Raw genomic sequence first — 18,581 nt, forward strand, 5'->3', positions numbered from 1 at the left:
GCAGTAAAATCTGGCATGCCGAACTAATGCCGCTTTGATTTGCATGTAAGGACCCAGCTTTGATGGAAAATCAAACTCGGGTGTCACTGGGTCGTGACACTACTTGTCCTTTCTCTGGCTGTTGCTGCAGTTTCTGCCCATCTGTATTTTGAACCAGGAAGGAATGCTTAGGGAAGGGCTCATTCTCGCCTCCTGAGACAATGTTGAGAGCCTGGGGCGCTGCGTCAGCACGACCACAGCTACCCACTGCTTGATAGGAGCCGCCCCTTCTGATACCTGCCGTCCTCTCAGTTTTCATTCCCGTGTCCGATGGCTGAGCACGGCCCTTCCCTGTGTACACTGGCAGTGTGTGCTTTGAGAACTCGTTTGGCTAAGGTGCCCACTTACCCGTAGATTTTGTCTGTCAGTGTTTACTTCCTTATGTGCTGTGGATACTAGCGTTAGCAGAGGAACAACTGACACAGATTTCAGCCTGTCCTGTCTCTTCACTTCGGTTTGTTTTGCTTCGCTGGGTAGAACTTCGTGGTTTCGTTCACTCCCATCCCTCGGGTCTAGCTATTCCTTGGGTTTCTGGAATCCCGTTTAGAAAGGCATTGCCGCCCCGGGGTCCCCTCTAGCAGCTTCAGAGTCTTACATGGAGGTCTTGGCTCTGCTTCCAGAGGATTTCATTCCACTGTTCTACAGGCAGGGCCCGTTGTCTTGAGCTGCCTCCTTGTTGAAGACGGTGCTTTCTTTCCTTCATTTTAAAGGACCTTTGTCGAAAACCAGGAGTCTTGAGCTGTCCAGGCTGATGTCGGGTCCTCCGCGTAGTTGAGCTGCAGCCCTGCCACCAGGCTGGGTCTGTGGGGCAATTTGAAGTCAGGCACAGCTGCCACTGCAGTGTCCTGCTCTCCTCCCCGCCCCTTTGGCAGTTTGGGAGTCTTTTCTTCTTTCACATGAATCTTAGAATCTCTGTTTCTGCAGATCTCAATGGAATTTTGGTAGAGTCACAGGATCTTTATTTTGGTGATCCATCCATTTTCATAATGTGAATTCTGGTGATCCAGAAACATGGGAAGTCCTGTCATTTTGGCCGTGAGTCTAACCTTTAAGAGCTGCAGCCATCTCTCCATCCCACAAAGAAAGTCTTTGTCATCTGACATACTTTTTCCTTCAGTAATTTATAGCAGTCATTGCGTAAGTGCCCCCCAGCCTCCTATTAGACGTTCCTAGGTTTTGTTTTTGACTAATGTGAATGAAATTATCTTCCGATTGCTCATCCTGCCTCTGATTCTAAGCAGAGTCTGCTCAAGCTGCGAGAACCACCTAAGGTGCTTGAGAGGCTGTGTGAGAGTCAGTGCGAATGAGGGGAAGATTCCTACACCAGTGTCATTACACACTCCAGGGGCCAAAACAAGCAGCCACCCACTGCTTGATGGTAGAAGCAAAAGACGGGATCGTCTGCCACTGTGTTACCAGAGCCTGGGCAGCTGCTGTGGTACAGCTCTGCAGTGGATGTTAGCATCTTTCCATCCATGATGGGCCAACCTCATTCATGTGCCCATAGGGATGCAACATTAGGACCAGGGCTGTAGCTGTCGGATTCTGGGATGAGGCAGGTAGAGGTGGTACAGCAGTTCAGTGAGCATACAGGTACGACAGGCTAGGACTGCTGAATAAGGTCAGCCATAGGCCTGGTGGACACAAGCGGATTATACCATGTTTGTGAAATCTCTTGAGTTTATAGAGATGGGTTGGGCTCTATCTAAGAGAGATTTTAGGATCTCCTTGATGGACAGAGCCTCATCAAGGTACCTAACCAAGACATTAACTTTACCTGTTCTTTAAATCAGCATGACTCCGGTGACATAAGAGAGTATAGCTAATAAATTATCTCCTTGGCATTTATTTTTTTTATCAGATATGTGCTAAAATACTTTGCATCTTATAAAAACTGACTGTGAATGACTTGAATTTCTGCGGTGAAAGACCCAGAACACAATCCCAATGTACTTTGGTGTATTTGGCTGGGGAGGCCTTAAAGGTCAGGACATACCACGAAAGGTCAAGAGTGAGGGCAGAGAGGGCTGAGATACGTATGGTGAGCAAGGATAGAGACAGACCAGGAAGAAGTGAAGCTTGAGGGGCACCAGGGACAGGGTGGCGACTAATTCCAGGTAGATCTGTAGCCTTAGGTTCCGGCCAGTTAAAGCCTTAGAGAACCACATATCAGTCCTTCCGGTGGATAGGGATAAGGAAGAGACGCAGTGGGGCGGAAGTGCGGAGATCCAGTAGTGGTGCTGCACTTAGGTGAGAAGTACTAGGAAATGCAGGTCACCTCCACACAGGCCGTCACCGAAGGGTGAGGAGAGCTGCTAAAGTCTGAAAACAGCTGTGGTGCAAACTTTGAAGAGCCCTGGTGGGAAGAGAGTCAGCGTTTCAGTGTAAAGTCCTGAGGCAAGCGAAGCTTTCGATGAATGGCCATGTTTGTGAGTGAAGACGAGAGAGAGCCGACGGCAGACTCACGTAGGTCCCTGCATTTGATGTCTGTGCTTCAGCTTTATTACCCATGTTTTCCCTTCCCCAGAGTCCATCAGCAATGTCACATTTGGAGCAGGGGTCAGTTACATAGGGACACCAGCAACTTCGTTTTTTACCAAAGGTAAGTTCTAGGTTCTCTTCTGTCTGTACAACCATTGCCTCTGAAATTCTGCGAAAACTAAATTGCTTTGTGTTTGACTCTTTTCAGAGAAACCTGAAGAAGCCCAGGAAGAAGGAAATGACATTTTATGTTTGTCATTGCTTGATAAAAGGTAAGTTTCGGGGAGTAGGGCTTTGGTTGAGCCTTTGTCCTATTGAGCTGCTGGCCACATGCTCTCCTCCTCCAGGCCTCCGCAGTCTCCACAGTGGAATGTGAAGTCTCCAGCCAGGAGCCAAGACAACCCCCGGTCCGGCAGAAGGTCCCTTCGCAAGGCCCCGCTGAAGACAGCCAACTGAGACCTGCGGGGATATCTGCCTTCCCCGTGTGTGTGCAAGGAGGAAAGATGGTGTGGCCTGCACCCACACAGGAGAGACCCGCTGCGCCCTGCCAACTCCTGTCTAGGACACCAATGCAACTTTGTGCAGCTTGTATCTCTCCTTGTGTGCATCATCGTTGTTGAGATTTGTAAATAGAGACATGATGTATTTAGACTTTCTCACAATAACATTAAGCTATTTAATACTGTGATGTTCTATTTGAGTATCAAACCTTCTGTGGTAAGTTACACTCTGGTCTTTAAGGAACACGATTTTAGAAACCAGCTTTCTTCTGTGTAACATAAGTGTCTATAGTTTGTGTGAATTCAATATAATAGATATGTCCCCTTAGCTAATGGCAAAATTTTGAATATTTTTCTATTATTTATAATTGCAAATTTGTATTAAAAGAGATGTACAGTCTTTCTAAAACAAATAAAGGTCAAATATAAATGTAACCTAGCGCTTAGTATAATTTCTCTGGCTTTGGAGCAAGGCTTTATTGATGGTCTTCTTAACATTGCATCATGTATTTAAGGTCAAATCTTTCCCATTAGGGTTTAGTTCATCTGCCCACCTGCCCCTGTTCCCATGTGGAAACTTTGTTGTGTTCTCTTGGGTTCCAACAGCCATTAGTACGTTTGTTAGGTAAAGCCCGCTTATGATGGAACGGATTCCTGACCCTCAGACAGAGTGGTGTGCTGATGTGAGGCGGCTAAGGACTGCTGCACTGGCCATGGGGTGACACGGGTCTCCTGTGCAGTGCTGTCTCAGGAAGCTGGAGAGATGGGATTGGATGCTCTGCCTTTTTGGAGACGAGCATCTAGTGTGTACTCAGCAGGTTGAACTGGACTCAACCGGTCCTTTTCTTGTCTCAGCCTTCTGAGTAGCAGGGACAACAGGCATGTCCTACCATACCCTCCTCCTACCCCAGGCTAACCCAGGACCATCATGCCTAGGTAAACCCTCTACCACGGGTCCCTGTGCTCTGTCATAAAGAAGCTCAGACAGCTGTTGGCAGAGCTGCTCGTGAGTGAACAACCTTAGCCACACGGGTGCTGATTTCCTTAGCATGGAGGAGTACTGAGTAACCACATGCCAAGAATCAGGGCAGACCTAATAGAAAGAAAATGGTTTCCTTTTGTTTTTTACGTTTTTATAAACGAGTGAGAGGTTTTATTTTGTTTGTTTTTTACAAATAACCAAATTGCAAGCGTATTAGTACAAGTCTGTGACACCTATGAACAACTTCAACATCAGTGGCCAACACCAGCAGCCTCCTTCCAGTCTCTTCAGTCACACCGTGCAGGTTAAGTGAGCATGTCAGTCCATGTCTGTACAGTCACGGGCCCTGCTTTCCAAGCTCCTGTGTTGCTCTGTCAGACTTAGTTCCCGTGGCACTATGAAAGGAGGCTTTAGGGGGCAGAGGAGTAAGGTGGGGCAACATGGCTACCCTATTGCTGCAACAGCCACTGGAAGGCCAGTGTCGTCTCCCTCCACAACACTCCACCCTGCTAGAGTGTCAGCTGCCCTGTTTGCCAAGAGGAAGATAGAGGAGGGACAATGTTATCTAAGATGCAAAAGCAGGAGGGACCAGGCACCCCTGAGCAGGCACCAGAAACACTGCCCAGCTGTTCTGCTAACAGCGTATAGCCTTCGACATAAGAGAAAAAGTGTGCCTCAAGTAGTCAATGAGAAAAAGAAGTTGAAAAAAAAGTTGAAATATAAAAAAATTAAGATGGCAAAGTGTCTAACTATTCCATAAAAACCACACTGTAGGTGCAAGGTAGGATCAGGGACTCCGTTAGATACTCCCGGCTTCTAGGCGCTTTATATCATGCGCCTAGCATGGTGGTGAAGTATGTGAGACCGAGAGCATCTGTTCATGAAGGGCAAAGGCTTTGAACGGCGTTTCTAATGTCCCACTAAAGGGAGCAGTGTCTCGGACAGATAGAAACTGATTTTTTTGGTCAGACACTCCGCTCACCGGCAGGCTTTGTGCCCAGCCACACTTTGTGATACTCTTCAGAGTTATGCTGGACACAACAGCTTGTCATGCAGGAGACAGCCTGCAGTGCTGAGACTTTCGTCACAACAAAGAATCTTTCAAAATATTACTGTAGTTGCCATGTTCAGTTTCAAAATTGACTTTGGTCTCAGATACATTTATCAACTAAACAAATATTTAAAATGATTCTCACAAGCAAGTGGCTTTGTCTTAAAAGCTACCCAAAACAGACTGGATATCTGTCACAGGCACTCAAAGACTAGGAACTCAGCTTCCTGCCTAAGACCAGCCCAAAATACCACCAGTGAGTGACCATTATGATCGGGTGCAGAGCTGAGGTCAGGGCTGTGTAGGGTTAGACAGACATTCCATCCCACACAAGTTAGTAACCGAGCGCAGTTTAGCAGGACCATCCAACTAGGACTGCACAGGGCCTCTCTGGGAATAGGAAATGGTAAGATTTCAGGATGAGGCCATTCAAAACTAGCCTAGGACTTCCCACGGTTTCTTGATTTAAAAAAGATACAAACATAACTAAATTGGAATTCTTTAATGGTTTCCTAAGCAACAGTGGTCAGACAGAGTAAGTTTTCTTATGAAAAAAATGCTAAAACTTCTTTTGAACAAAGGAATATTCAACCTTAAGAAAAACCTTAAAAGACTTTATTACTGGTACTTTCCAATTGAACACTAGCAGCCCAAGCCTTCTACCTTAAGTTGAACTCTTAAAAAAATAAGTTTTAAAACACTCTATGCTAATATATTTACAGTTTATATAGAAATTTTCAATAATCAAAATACATCTTTAGCAAAAATTTAGAATGTTAAATTTTTATAAAATAAGCAAGACCAATAGAAAAGGAGAATTCAGTACCATTTCAGACTTAGCTTAAGACAGAGGTTCTCCTAACTCCTGGCAACTCTTTGGAAGGAGAGTTCCTTAGGCAAGAACCCTCTTCCCAGCAAGCAGTTTCACCTTTCTGATTTGGGTTTTTATAAAATGCTGATCCAAGCAGATTCTCCAGGATAGAAATGATAATACTGGCCAATCAACAGAGGCACCATGGTGGGTCAGGGTCCAGGGAGCAAGGCACTGCCTGAAAACCTTCCTGGGCACTGTCACGGGCGTCAGGCACACTGCTGCTGCAGCCCAGCGCCTCAGCCTCTCTCGGCCAGTGTTGTCCTGGCAGCTAAACAGCCCCAACTGCCCTTTGCCGGAGAGCTGACCAGAAGGGCCTTGGAGACCACCCTAATGCCCATAAGATCAGGCTAGCAACAGTCTGTCTACGTCCGTCCTCAGGAGGATTTCTTTTATTCTTGCGGCTTGTTAAAGAGGAAGGAAGGAATCAACTTTGGCCAAAACAAAATGCTTCTGCGCATCCAGCTCTGTCGGGTGCTCTGGGTCCCCGCAGCCCGTGACCAGCTTCCCACACAGGTGCTTGTATGTGCTCTCCCAGCCAACAGGTCTCAGATAACAAAGGATGACTTGTGTCTGAAGTCACCCTGCAAAGGCAACAAAGAATCAATTCAGGGGCTTTGTTGGGTGGTATTTGACATACACTGGTCAAATCAAATGTAAGCTAATCTTGTCCCCTAAAAATGAAACCAGGAGCAAAACTAGGAACGAAATCCTCATTCTTCAGCAGTAACCTCAGTTAGCACTAAGGAGTTTCCATGGGGCAAAGAGCTCAGGGAGTACACTAACTTCCAGGACCCTGAGAGCCACTGGGCTTCCAAGCAGAAGGTGGTTTTCCAAGCAGGACACACGGGACCAGCAGGGTTTCTGCTCTTACCTCTTCACTTGTCCGGATGTAGTTAACGCCTTCATGCTTCCCTGGGCTTTTATAACTGTGAACACAAGAGGACAGACAGCTCAGTAGTGCACCTACACTATTAATACAAGTCTGAACCGCAGACAAGGCAGGTGTACCTTTCTCCATCCTGTTTACTGCTGATGAAGCAGCCTCGTCTGTACGCACAGCAGATGCCCATTGTGATCACAGCAAGAACAATAAGGACAACCAGGACTCCCCCAATAATCCCAGCAATGTTCAAATCATCTGCAGAAACAGTTGATAGGCAGAGGTGGTGTGGTTCATCAAAAGACCCTGACCTCAGCTCTCCTTCCCAACACCTACCCCGACCCATTTAACCCTCTGTCCACTCATGCCTACTCTAGCGAGAACAGGAAACCAACCCATTAACCTCTCTCTGGATAAGATGATACTGTTTACCATAACCCCTGATACCATAAAACACACTGGGCTGTGGATGGTTCAAATGCAGTTATACTCAAAGCCACTGAGAGACAATTACCAATGCATAAAAGGCTTTAGAATCTTGTAAGTAATATTCATGGAGAAATGGCTATATTTATATAGAATCGAGCCAGGGGCCCTAAGGAAAGTAACCTTCCTAAATTCATACAGTCTATCTTTGCTAGAGATTACTTGAAGAAAAGAAAGCTTCAAATCTTAGCCATAAAAACCATTACATGCAAACTTAACCTTCCACCTCAGTGGCTGCCTGGCCCTGGCCCTCGAATAAGCCCCTGCAGGCTTCTAGGCAGAGGCTCTAGTGGTTTTCTCCCTCTGCAAATAAAGGTGCTTGAAGAATGCAGGAAACCTTCCTACAGCAGTGAATTACCCTAAAGTAATTCCCCAAATTGGACGGATGAGATCCATTACAATTTTACATGGACAGACACTTGTAGCAAGTTTGGGTGATCCCTGAACTGTGTATGCAACAGGATCTGGGGTCGGTCACAACTAAGAATGGAGGAAGGTCCCCAGTGGCTCAGCTTGTCCTATCCACTTCCTCCCAACTCCTCCCCGTGAGCCCAACACATACTAATGACATCATGGAACAGGAGAAAAGCATGAGGCTTTTGAGTTTCCTGCAAAAATAGCTACTCTAACTGGCTAGATTCCCAGAGGCCCATCAGGGCTCCCTACATAACTGTTTTTGACACTTCTATCATCTACCAAAAAGATGTATTACACCTGGCACAAGTTCCAATGACGATTGTTACCAACACCCAAGCCCCCAGGATGTTGGTTTGAGGATCTTCTCCTTGAGATCTCATGCTCTTTTACACCCCGGTCAGGCTCCCAGTGTCAGCTGCAAAGCTAGCATTCAACTTGGATCTTCTACGCACTCCCCAGTCTTCAGTGTAATCAAGTGACTCACAGACTTCCATGTCCTGCCCCTCACACCGGGCTGCGCCTGCGTCATTGGAAGCAATGCAGTAATATTGCCCAGAGTCTTCCTTGTGCACAGCACTGAAAACCTGTTTTAGAAAGGACAAGTATTACTCCACTCGACAGGACAGGCTGAGTGACAGACACAGAGGTTGGCACCCGAGGCCCAGAGCGATTCACGCCATCACTATGTGGAGTGTATTTCACAAACCAGGCCACCTCCCTCCCTGCTGCAGTGCCTGAAGTCAGCATGTCCTTCGGTACATGGCCACGCCATGCTGTTTCTTTCTCTTTTCTCTTTTCTCCATGTGAACTCCTCCTCCCAGGAGGTTATTCTTTTTTCTTTTCTTTTTTTTTTTTTTTTTGTTTTTGTTTTTGACAGAATTTCTCTGTATAGACTTGGATGTCCTGGAACTCACTCTGTAGACCAGAATGGCCTCAAACACACAGAAATCCTCCTGCCTCCTGAGTGCTGGGATTTAAGGTATGTGCTGCCAGTCACCATCAGGCACCAGGAAGTTATTCTGAAGCAAATTCAAGACATGTTTAGTCTCTACATGATGAGAACTATGATCACAATTCTGTTGATAAAGACTTAATAGCAAGCATGTGCCCAGTAAGCACGTGTCCTTCACATGATGTATATGTTCTTAAGCACATGTCCTTCACAAGATGTATGTGCTCTGTTGATTACTTAAACTAGGACTCTAATGATGTGAACCCACTTGTTTTTCTGCCCCTGGGACTCATCCAGATGTCCAAGTTTCTGTTTTGCTTTACCACTTAGCATTTGTTTATAGGGAAGCAAAGCTACCTTTCGTGTAGTGTTCCTCATGTTCTAGGTTGTGCCTCTGCCTTGAAAAGGAGCCTCCCTGGCTCTCCTTACAGGCATCCTAGGCCCCAACAAACACACCCGCTTCCTCGCCTTGGAGGAGCTCTTACCAGAGTGCCTGTCTCCGAGTTCACGTGGAAGGAGGAATTCTGGAACCTGGGATTGGCTCTGGAATCCGTAGGCAGTGGCACATCATTGCGGTACCAGCTGTAGTACGGCCGAGGATAGCCCTCGCTCTCTTGGCATTGCAGTGTTGCTGCCTTGCCAACAGGCACAGCCTTTGGAACTCTGCACACAGGGGCCACTGGCTTCACTGCAGGCAAAATACAGGTTGGTGTTTAACATCTCAGCATAAGCCTGTCATACCGAAGCCTAGTGTAGTAACCAGCTCCAGAGACCACAGCTCAGCCACTGACTGCCTGCTGCCGGCACCCTGCTCCCTCTGAGTTCATTCCAGCCCGTGTGTCCGTCTCACACTCAGTCTCCAGTTCTTCAGCCTTCAGCTGGCTGCAAAGGCAGGTCCCTAAGGCCAGCGAGGAACACAGCAGGAACGGTACGTGTTCCCATCTCCCACCCCAACTCTGGACAGTGTCACTGGCTCCCCTCCCAAACTGCAGATAGCCATGGGAACACGGCTCTGGAGGAATGAATCAAAATAGGAACTAACCTCTTATTCTAGAGCTAAGGACTGACTCCTACGGGCTGGAGTGGAAATGCTCGATGTTAGTGAGGCCTACCTTGCACAATTAACTCAATGGTAAGCTCATCAACTTCTTTTCGGTCATTTAGAGCAACAACCTCACAGCGATAGATGGCTGAGTCTGACCGTGTCACGTTCCAGATCCTCAGGGAAGTTTTTCCAAACACATCTGTGCGACCGGCCAGGTCTCCTGTAAAAGAGAAGACACAAGATCCGAGGTACTAGAAGACAGTGTGGGGCTGGACTTGATGGCAGAGCAAAAAGACTGCCCAGTGCTACCTGTCCCAGTGTGAAAGACGTGCCCTTCATGAGGACCAGGCCACTGCCTGCCCCCTGTGCACCTGCGCATCAGCGACAGCTCTGGCGCTCACGACAGAGCCCGGAGCCGGGCTGCTCTTCCTCATCCCCAGAGGAGGCGATTAGTTAAAGCAAAAGTTAAAAGAAAATTAAAGAAAAACAAATAGACATTAAAAAACAAAGTCCACAGAGGATGCTGTGGCTATCCACATGGAAAAGAAGAAAGCTGACCCCTGGCTGCCTCCCTAGTCAACACCCACTGAGAGTTGAACAAGAACTGGGCATTTATTCGCAACCCCATAAGCTTACAGGAATTGAGCTTGAGGTTAGCCTAGGCAACAGAGTAAACTCGAGGCCAGCCTGGGCAGTATTAGCAAAGTAGTCTCAAAAAGTAAAAACTAAAAGTCAAGGAAAAAATGCCTAAATTTTTTAGATTTATTTGCTTTTTATGGATGAATGTTTGCCTGCATGTGTGTCTGTATAGCAGATATATGACTGGTGTGTGTGGAATCAAACTCGGGTCCTCTGCAAGAGCAGCCAGTGCTCTAACCACTGAGCCATCTCTCCAGACGACATAATCTTCATGACCTTGGCTTCAGTAACAGTTTCTTAGATACAACAACAAAAACACAAGCACAAAAATTTGGGGTTATGCTAGATTCCATCAAGTTAACAGCAGCTGTGCTTTAAAGGACATAAGAAGACAATCTACACAGTAGGAGAAATTCTCCAAGCCATGTCAGAAAAAGGACTACCTCTGCAATATAGCAATCTACAATTCAATGGAAATAGGTGCATTTTTTAGATGAACCTAACAGTCGAACAGATATTTCTCCCAAGAAACTGCAGCTTCCCACTTTGCACATGAAGAGATGAATCTCCACTCGGACATCGTTATATCCTCTAAGACTATTAAGGTCAAAGGTCAGGTGATCACAAGTGTGGGTGTGACTCTGGGGTAAGCACTGAAGTGTGAGTGGCTGGGCAAGTGGCTCGCTCAGTGGTTAAGGACAGTTACTACTTTTGCAGAGGCTCCAGGTTTGGTCCCCAGCAATTGCATGGTGGCTCACAACCCCAGAGGAGCCAATGCTCTCTTCTGACCTCCACATACCCACCATGCAGATGTATGCAGGCAAAATACACACATAAAAAAAAAAAATGGCCATGCAACTTTGGAATACCCGTCTGACAGTTTCCTCAAAAGCTTGCCGTGCAGCTACTATGTGGGCCAGTAGCTGTGAACTTGGTCTTCACACAGAGATGAGTACAGAGTACTGATGACAGCCAGTGTAAAACAGCCCATCTGTACCACATCACCTGATGCATGCTCAAAGCAACATGGTGCTTACCCAGAGAACAGTGATCCCACCACAGAAGGGAACAAGGTGCTGATCTGTCTCCTGAAAGTTCTGTGCTAAGCAAAAGAAGCTTTACAAGATGTCTCCAGAAAATGCAAAGCCTGCCAGGTGTGTAGATAAGGGCTGCTAAGAGGTAAGGGAAGGACCCTGACTCCTCATAGCATGGACTTCTTCTCTGGCTATAGAAAAGTTCTGAGATTGACAGAGTGTGGTTCCATACCTATGTGAGTCTAAAATCTGAATTTTACACTTCAAGGGAGACAGGAGTAACAGGTATAACAGGAGTAACAGGTATAACAGGAGTAATAGGAAGGAGTAGCAGGTGTAACAGGAGTACCAGATGTAATAGGAGTAACAGGTGTAACAAGAGTTAACAGGAGTAGTAGGTGTAACAAGAGTAACAGGTGTAACAGAAGTAACAGTTGTAACAAGAGTAACAGATGTAACAGGAGTAATAGGTGTAACAGGAGTAACAGGTGTAACAGAAGTAACAGTTGTAACAAGAGTAGCAGGTGTAACAAGAGTAACAGGTGTAACAGGTATAAAAGGTGTAATAGGAGTAACAGGTGTAACAAGAGTAACAGATGTAACAAGAGTAACAGGAGTAATAGGAGTAACAGGTGTAACAGGTGTAATAGGAGTAACAGGTGTAACAAGAGTAACAGGAGTAGCAGGTGTAACAAGAGTAACAGGTATAAAAGGAGTAACAGGTCTAACAAGAGTAACAGGAGTAGCAGGTGTAATAGGAGTAACAGGTGTAACAAGAGTAACAGATGTAACAAGAGTAACAGGAGTAATAGGAGTAACAGGTGTAATAGGAGTAACAGGTGTAACAAGAGTAACAGATGTAACAAGAGTAACAGGAGTAATAGGAGTAACAGGTGTAACAGGTGTAATAGGAGTAACAGGTGTAACAAGAGTAACAGGAGTAGCAGGTGTAACAAGAGTAACAGGTATAAAAGGAGTAACAGGTCTAACAAGAGTAACAGGAGTAGCAGGTGTAATAGGAGTAACAGGTATAACAAGAGTAACAGGTGTAACAAGAATAACAGGTGTAACAAGAGTAACTGGAGTAGCAGGTGCAACAAGAATAACAGGAGTAACAGAAGTAACAGGAGTAACAGGAGTGACAGCAGTCCTGACTCCACCCTTCTGCTTCTTTGTGGTACATGTCCTTCATGACAATCATTCCTATGGCTCTGATGTCCACAAAGAGAAAGTTGCTATTATTTGTGATACAAGAGATAACTCAGGGCCTCATGCATACCAGATCCACAGATCCATCACTCTGCCCACTCCACCCCACCCTAGCCCGAGGAAAATAAGAGTTTTCTTAAAGATTTATTTTTAGTATTTGTTATTACATGTACTGCGTGTGGGTACGTGCAGGTATGAGCACGGTACCTACAGACTACGGAGGAGCTGGAGTTACAGCTGGGAGTAGGAACTGAGCTCAGTCCTCTACAACAGCACACACTCTTAACAACTGCATCATCCCGCTAGCCTCACCCCCAAAAATCATTGGGTTTTTATAGTTTTAATAAGTGGGTCTTTTTTTAAAGACTCATTTATATTCTTAGTGTAGGAGTGTTTTGTCTATACACCACATGCATGCATTCATGGCCTGTGAGAGCCAGGAGATGTCAGATCCCCTGGAGTTGTCAGTTCTAGAGGGTGCTGCTACCGAGCTACACATATAGCCCTTGGAAGTTGTTGGGTTTGACCTTTTTTCCACCTCAGTCATAGAAACTGAATTCAGGGTTTGTCAATGCTAAGGAAGCACTGTACCTCCGAGCTACAGCTGTAGCCTGCAAACTATTTTTAAGAGCATACAACTCCTGACGCCCTGGAGAAGGCAGATCACAATGCCCACAATTTGCCTAAAACTGGCTGTGCCTGCACTGGACCTCCTATTTAACGCTCCCTCACTGCCACTTGGAAAGTAACAGCTGCCTCTCATGGCCCCAGCACTGCATCCCTCAGCACAGTCAATCCCAGCAATTCTCCCTTGCATTTCCAATGCTGCTACCTCAGCTCAGCCATTGTGAACAACCCCACCCACCGGGCTCTGCACAGGAAATCTCATCTGGTCTTGCTCGGAGCTGTGCTCACCTCCAGTCTGTCACTGCTCTTAGCACCTCTGATGGGTACCGTCTGCTGTCCAGACAACTGTATCTGACACCCCATGTACCTCAAAATTTTCCTCATCTCTCTCTCAGCCAGGCCTTGGCTACAGATCTTCTCAGCAGCTGAGCGCTCGCTGGTTCGTGTGTGTCCATATGTAGCATTCATTCCTGCCCTACGTCTCTCACCATGCAGCACTTGCTATCTTGTAGACTGCCTGAGCACTCTGCAGCCTACTGTCCTGATGCCTGGCTCTCAGTCGTCTCCTCCTGCTCCTCCTCCTCCTCCTCTTCCTCTTCCTCCTCTTCCTCCTCCTCCTCTACCTCCTCCTCTACCTCCTCCTCCTCTTCCTCCTCCTCTTCCTCCTCCTCTTCCTCCTCCTCTTCCTCCTCCTCCTCTTCTTCCTCCTCTTCTTCCTCCTCTTCCTCCTCCTCTTCCTCCTCCTCTTCTTCCTCCTCCTCTTCCTCCTCCTCTTCTTCCTCCTCTTCCTCTTCTTCCTCTTCCTCCTCCTCCTCCTCTTCCTCCTCCTCCTCCTCTTCCTCCTCCTCTTCCTCTTCTTCCTCCTCTTCCTCTTCTTCCTCCTCTTCCTCTTCTTCCTCCTCTTCCTCTTCTTCCTCCTCTTCCTCTTCTTCCTCCTCTTCCTCCTCCTCTTCCTCCTCTTCCTTGCCATCCGATGGTAGCTTACATTAGTACTGCCCCCAGATAATGTCCTGCCGCAGGACAGTGTAAGGAGGTCCCAGACCTAACCCTGGACACAGTGGAGCTCAATCCTGTGTCCCTAAGCTGCTGTGATGATCCCTTTTGGCGCTCACTCACAGTATGTCTGTCGTGGGCCGTAACAACATGGCTAAGGAAATGGTTTGCTGTGATTTCTCAGGTGATCTGTGCAAGGATCCGTCCTTACTAAGAAGCTGGGATTTGTTGAAGCTGCATTGGACGGGGACAGGGGGGTTCATATCAATGCTAAAACTAAAATATTCTCCAACGATAAACTCAGAAACTCAGAAGAGGAGCAGGCTAATAATGTGGGAAAATGTTATTGTAAATAAGTTCCGCGACCTGTGAACAAAAGAAGAGTAGCGCATACCTTGAATCTTGTTGTCAAAATACACATATGTGGTTTGGCCATCTTGAATTTTCTTCCATTCAATCCTAGGGTCATTTGTCTGTGAGTCCGTAATGATACAAGACAATTCCACACCTGGAGAGCAATGGGAGAAAGATTATAAAGTCCAGACATTCCAAGATGAGCTTCTGCCAGAAGAACAATACAAACATTAGTAAGGGTTTCACCACAGAGAGCATACCTTCCCTCAGACACCGCATCTATCATGTGAGATTTCTCTGTTGTGTAGGTACAAGGGCAGGCAGGAAACAGATGGCAGCCAGTGTGAACTGCAGAGCACGCTGCTAGTCTACCCATACACAACAGCCGTCCTGAACATTCCTGCCGATTACACACAGGGGAGTAGGGGCTGGACGGACGGCTCAGTGGTTAAGAGCACTTACTGCTCTTGCAGAGAGCAGTTCAACTTCCAGCACACAACTATCTATAACTCCATCTCCTAGAGATCCCTCTTCTGGCCTCTGCAGCATCCTTCTGACATGTACGTAGACAGACACACAGTCACAAACACATATTTGTAGATGATAATAGATTGGGTGTGGTGGTGCACACTTTAATCCCAGCACCTGGAAGGTGAGACAGACAGATCTCTGTGAGTTACAAGCCAGTCTGGTCTCTACAGTAGATTCCATGCTGGCCAGGGTTACACAGTGAGATCATGTCTCAAACAGCAAATATATAAATACATCTATACACTGGAACAGGTGCTGGGTTGGCTGCAGAGCTACCAATGTCCACTAGAGGGCCCCATGCCGCTCCATGTTTCCTTGCACTTACTTTCAAATTCATGAACCACTGGGTTGCGGTTGCTGGATTTGAGGTTCACTGCCTCTATCACGCAGCCTGAAGGGAAAAACACAGGTAAAATCAGACATCCCCATGACAGCTGAAACACTGAGTGGCGGCCACAACTTTTCCTTCCATGCAAACATGGATGTGCATTACAAAACCCAGGGGTGTGCAAACACATCCTCAACAGTGTCTGACAGACAAGCAGTAGTTGATGCTTCCCTTTGTTTATCATAAGCTAAGAGAATTTCAGGGAAAGCTTGGAAAGTGGAAAGAACCTCCCGTTATTACTACCCATGATGACAAAGGACAGCACCAAGACCCAGCAAGCTGGAACAGATGGCTTCTCTGTGAATCCTAATGAGCCGTGGGTGGCCTCTCTGCTACGTTTGTGACAGGGTCTCTCACCAGGCTGGACTCCTGGATTAGGATAGGACATCTAGTGTGACCCTCAAGGCTCTCTGCGTCTCCAGCACTGGATGACTGACGTATACCACCACAGCTGCTTTCTCTAGAGACCTAACTAAGGTCTCAATGGTTCCAAGGCAGAGCGCCCTGAGATTATCCCTCCAGCCTGTATTCATGTTTAAATGGCACTTAGTGTCTTAGGTTGGGTTTCTATTGCTGATAATGCACCATGACTACAAGCAACTTGGGAGGAAAGAGATGATTTCATCTTACAACTCTTCACACTCCACCACTGAGGGAAATCAAGGCAGGAACCTGCAGGCAGAACCTAAAGCAGAAGTCATGGAGGAATGATGTTTACTGGCCTGTTCCTCATGGCTTCCGCAACCTGCTTCCCAAATGCCTTAGGACCACCTGGGCAGGGTTGCACCACCCACGTGGGCTAGGTCCTCCCACATTAATCATTAATCAAGAAAAGGCCCCCACAGATTTGCCCCTGTGATCTGGCCAAGAGCTCCCTGTGAGTTGTTGGTCATAAAGGCCTCAAAGGCACACTGAGGACAGGCCACTGCCTCTGCTCTTGGTTGTCCACTAACTGATGTAACTGCAAATCGATAAAGACACTATTGGCTTTAGATGCAGGACATAGAGAAGTCAACAGGAAGCTGGCTTACACTGTTGCCAGAAGGTGCTGTATAGGCTGCTAAAGAGAAAAGACATCAATGGCCTTACCCAGTGCTGGACACTGCACACTACAATATTGACCTGCTGGCAACCTATGGCCACTGGTACAACAGTGGCATGACTGTTAGGGGGTAACCCTGATCCACAGGAAGTAGTACTAGGAACTTGGTCAAAGCTTATGCCTTGGGGATCCTACAGCCATTGCAACCGTGGACAAAGAAGCCTCTTGTTGAGGTGCAGAGCTGTTAATGCACAGACTCATAAAACTGGTCAAGCGCAGAGTATGCCAAGTAATATAGAGTGCTCAGCTGGGCAAGCACCATCCCTGTCAAGCTCCCCCCATCCAACGCTCAGGAAACTGCAAAACAGGTCAAAGGAACATAAAAAACGGGATGGAGAGGAGAGATGTGAAAATGCTCGCTTCTGGATATGCCATAGCTGTTATATACATCGACTCATGGCATCTGTGGTTACTATTGTGCCAGTAACCAGCACGCGATCAAGCCAGTCGAAAAATTCCAATGTGGATGAGGGAGGGCCCAAGCCTCTGCTTCTTTTAGAGAAGTACTGGCAATTAAAGCCTTCTGAGAGAAAAGGAGCCAAACTTTCTTTGGGGATGCAGATGCTAATAGGTTGCTCAAGCTGCGATGATGTCCACACGTTCACCCATGTGCATATGGAGAGCACTAATGTGGCTCAGTTATTAATAACAAGGACAACAACAAAAAGAGGGAGGACAGAGGGAGGAGGAAGCTGCAAGGGAGGGAAAGAGTGTAGGAGGCAATGGGGTGCGGGGAAGAGGTGGAGATGTAATCAAAACATTGTATAAATGTGTGAGTTTTAAAAAAAATAAAATACTATTTAAAATAATTTAAAAAAGAAGTGAGGGACCAGTAGTGGTAGTGCAGGCCTGTGACTCGGCACTAAGGAGGCTGAGGTTGGAAGAGCAAGAGTTTGAGGCCAGAGTGTGATACATAGTAAATTCAGGGCCAATTAGGGCTACAGAGTGAGACCTTGTTTCAAAAAATAGGAGGAGTTAGGGAGCGATGATAAACATCTGGAAATCCCTTATCTGTGATCTAGCTATTTATTTTCCAAATGATAAAAGGGTCCCAAGGACATCCTACAATGCACCAACAACAGGTTATTTGTAGCACAATGAGAGCAGGCAGGAGAAAAGTTGACATCCGTAAGTCTGAGCAAAGCAAATGAAGCTGAGAAGGTCAGAGTATCTCAGGTCATTTCCGAGTGTTCATATCCTCTGGTTACAAAGCTGGCTCCAAGAATTACCAGCACCCCACCCTTCTGGACGTTCTACCCATAAGGCAAGTCTGTGCTTTCCCGGGGAAAACAACAGTAGTCAGGTACTGTTGTACCTGTCACAACAACAGTCACATGAAATCCACCAGCTAAAGACTGTATGATGTCACAGGTGCGGAGCCCGTCAGTAGTGTGCAGAGCAGACAGACAGGAGTGAGACCTAAACTTACAGACAGCAGGACTCTGACAGGCACCAACTACAGTGGTTTGCTTCTTGTATATCAGCTGATTGCTCTGCTAAAGGAAATTATCATCCTGCCTGCAAAGTGATGCTTATTGTAGAAAAAGACCCAGCAAACCCGTACTTCGATAAGCAAAAGAGCAGGGCAAGGATGCACACAGGCTGCTGGGATTCTAACGAGCGCACCTCTGAGCAGCACTCAGCCCCCCAGTGCCCTTGAGTGTAAAGACTCCTGCATCCACTTCCCAGGCAGGGGGCAGACAACAAGCACAGTCAAGAATTAAACCAGGAGTGTGGACTTATCATTCCTACTTCATGATTTTATTTTATTAATTTTCTTACAGGAAACATGCTAAAATCTACCCAGAACTAAAAGAGACAGCAACAAATTCACATAGTAGAGATTTTATACTAAAAGGAAAACATAAATTAGACCCCGAAGTCTAAACTGATAGCCCATTGTTTTACCAAAATCCCTGTGCAGAGAAGTTTGCAAGGGAAGTGGCTTAAGAAAGGTCCTGGTGCGATGTGCAGTTGGCACTGCCATCTCCAACCCA

At 46.7% G+C, this 18,581-nt stretch overlaps 2 protein-coding genes across 2 annotated transcripts in view; one reads left to right on the plus strand and one right to left on the minus strand.

Annotated features, from left to right (window-relative positions):
* Positions 1-3,455, plus strand: part of Ncapd3 (non-SMC condensin II complex, subunit D3) — a 69,251-nt gene extending 65,796 nt beyond the window's left edge. Inside the window, exons 34-36 of the mRNA NM_001034000.1 lie at positions 2,567-2,641; positions 2,729-2,792; positions 2,868-3,455. Of these exons, the coding sequence (NP_001029172.1) occupies positions 2,567-2,641; positions 2,729-2,792; positions 2,868-2,976 (248 nt within the window). The 3' untranslated portion in view covers positions 2,977-3,455. The remainder of the gene's footprint in view (positions 1-2,566; positions 2,642-2,728; positions 2,793-2,867) is intronic.
* A 2,085-nt stretch (positions 3,456-5,540) lies between these two features.
* The window catches only part of Jam3 (junctional adhesion molecule 3), a 60,845-nt gene continuing 47,804 nt past the window's right edge, over positions 5,541-18,581 (minus strand). The window contains 8 exon segments of the mRNA NM_001004269.1: positions 5,541-6,508; positions 6,799-6,853; positions 6,936-7,065; positions 8,195-8,294; positions 9,148-9,350; positions 9,775-9,927; positions 14,604-14,717; positions 15,420-15,485. Of these exon segments, the coding sequence (NP_001004269.1) occupies positions 6,473-6,508; positions 6,799-6,853; positions 6,936-7,065; positions 8,195-8,294; positions 9,148-9,350; positions 9,775-9,927; positions 14,604-14,717; positions 15,420-15,485 (857 nt within the window). The 3' untranslated portion in view covers positions 5,541-6,472.

Source organism: Rattus norvegicus, chromosome 8 (genome assembly GCF_021556685.1).
Source record: "Rattus norvegicus strain SHRSP/BbbUtx chromosome 8, alternate assembly SHRSP_T2T, whole genome shotgun sequence".
Lineage (NCBI taxonomy): Eukaryota > Metazoa > Chordata > Mammalia > Rodentia > Muridae > Rattus > Rattus norvegicus.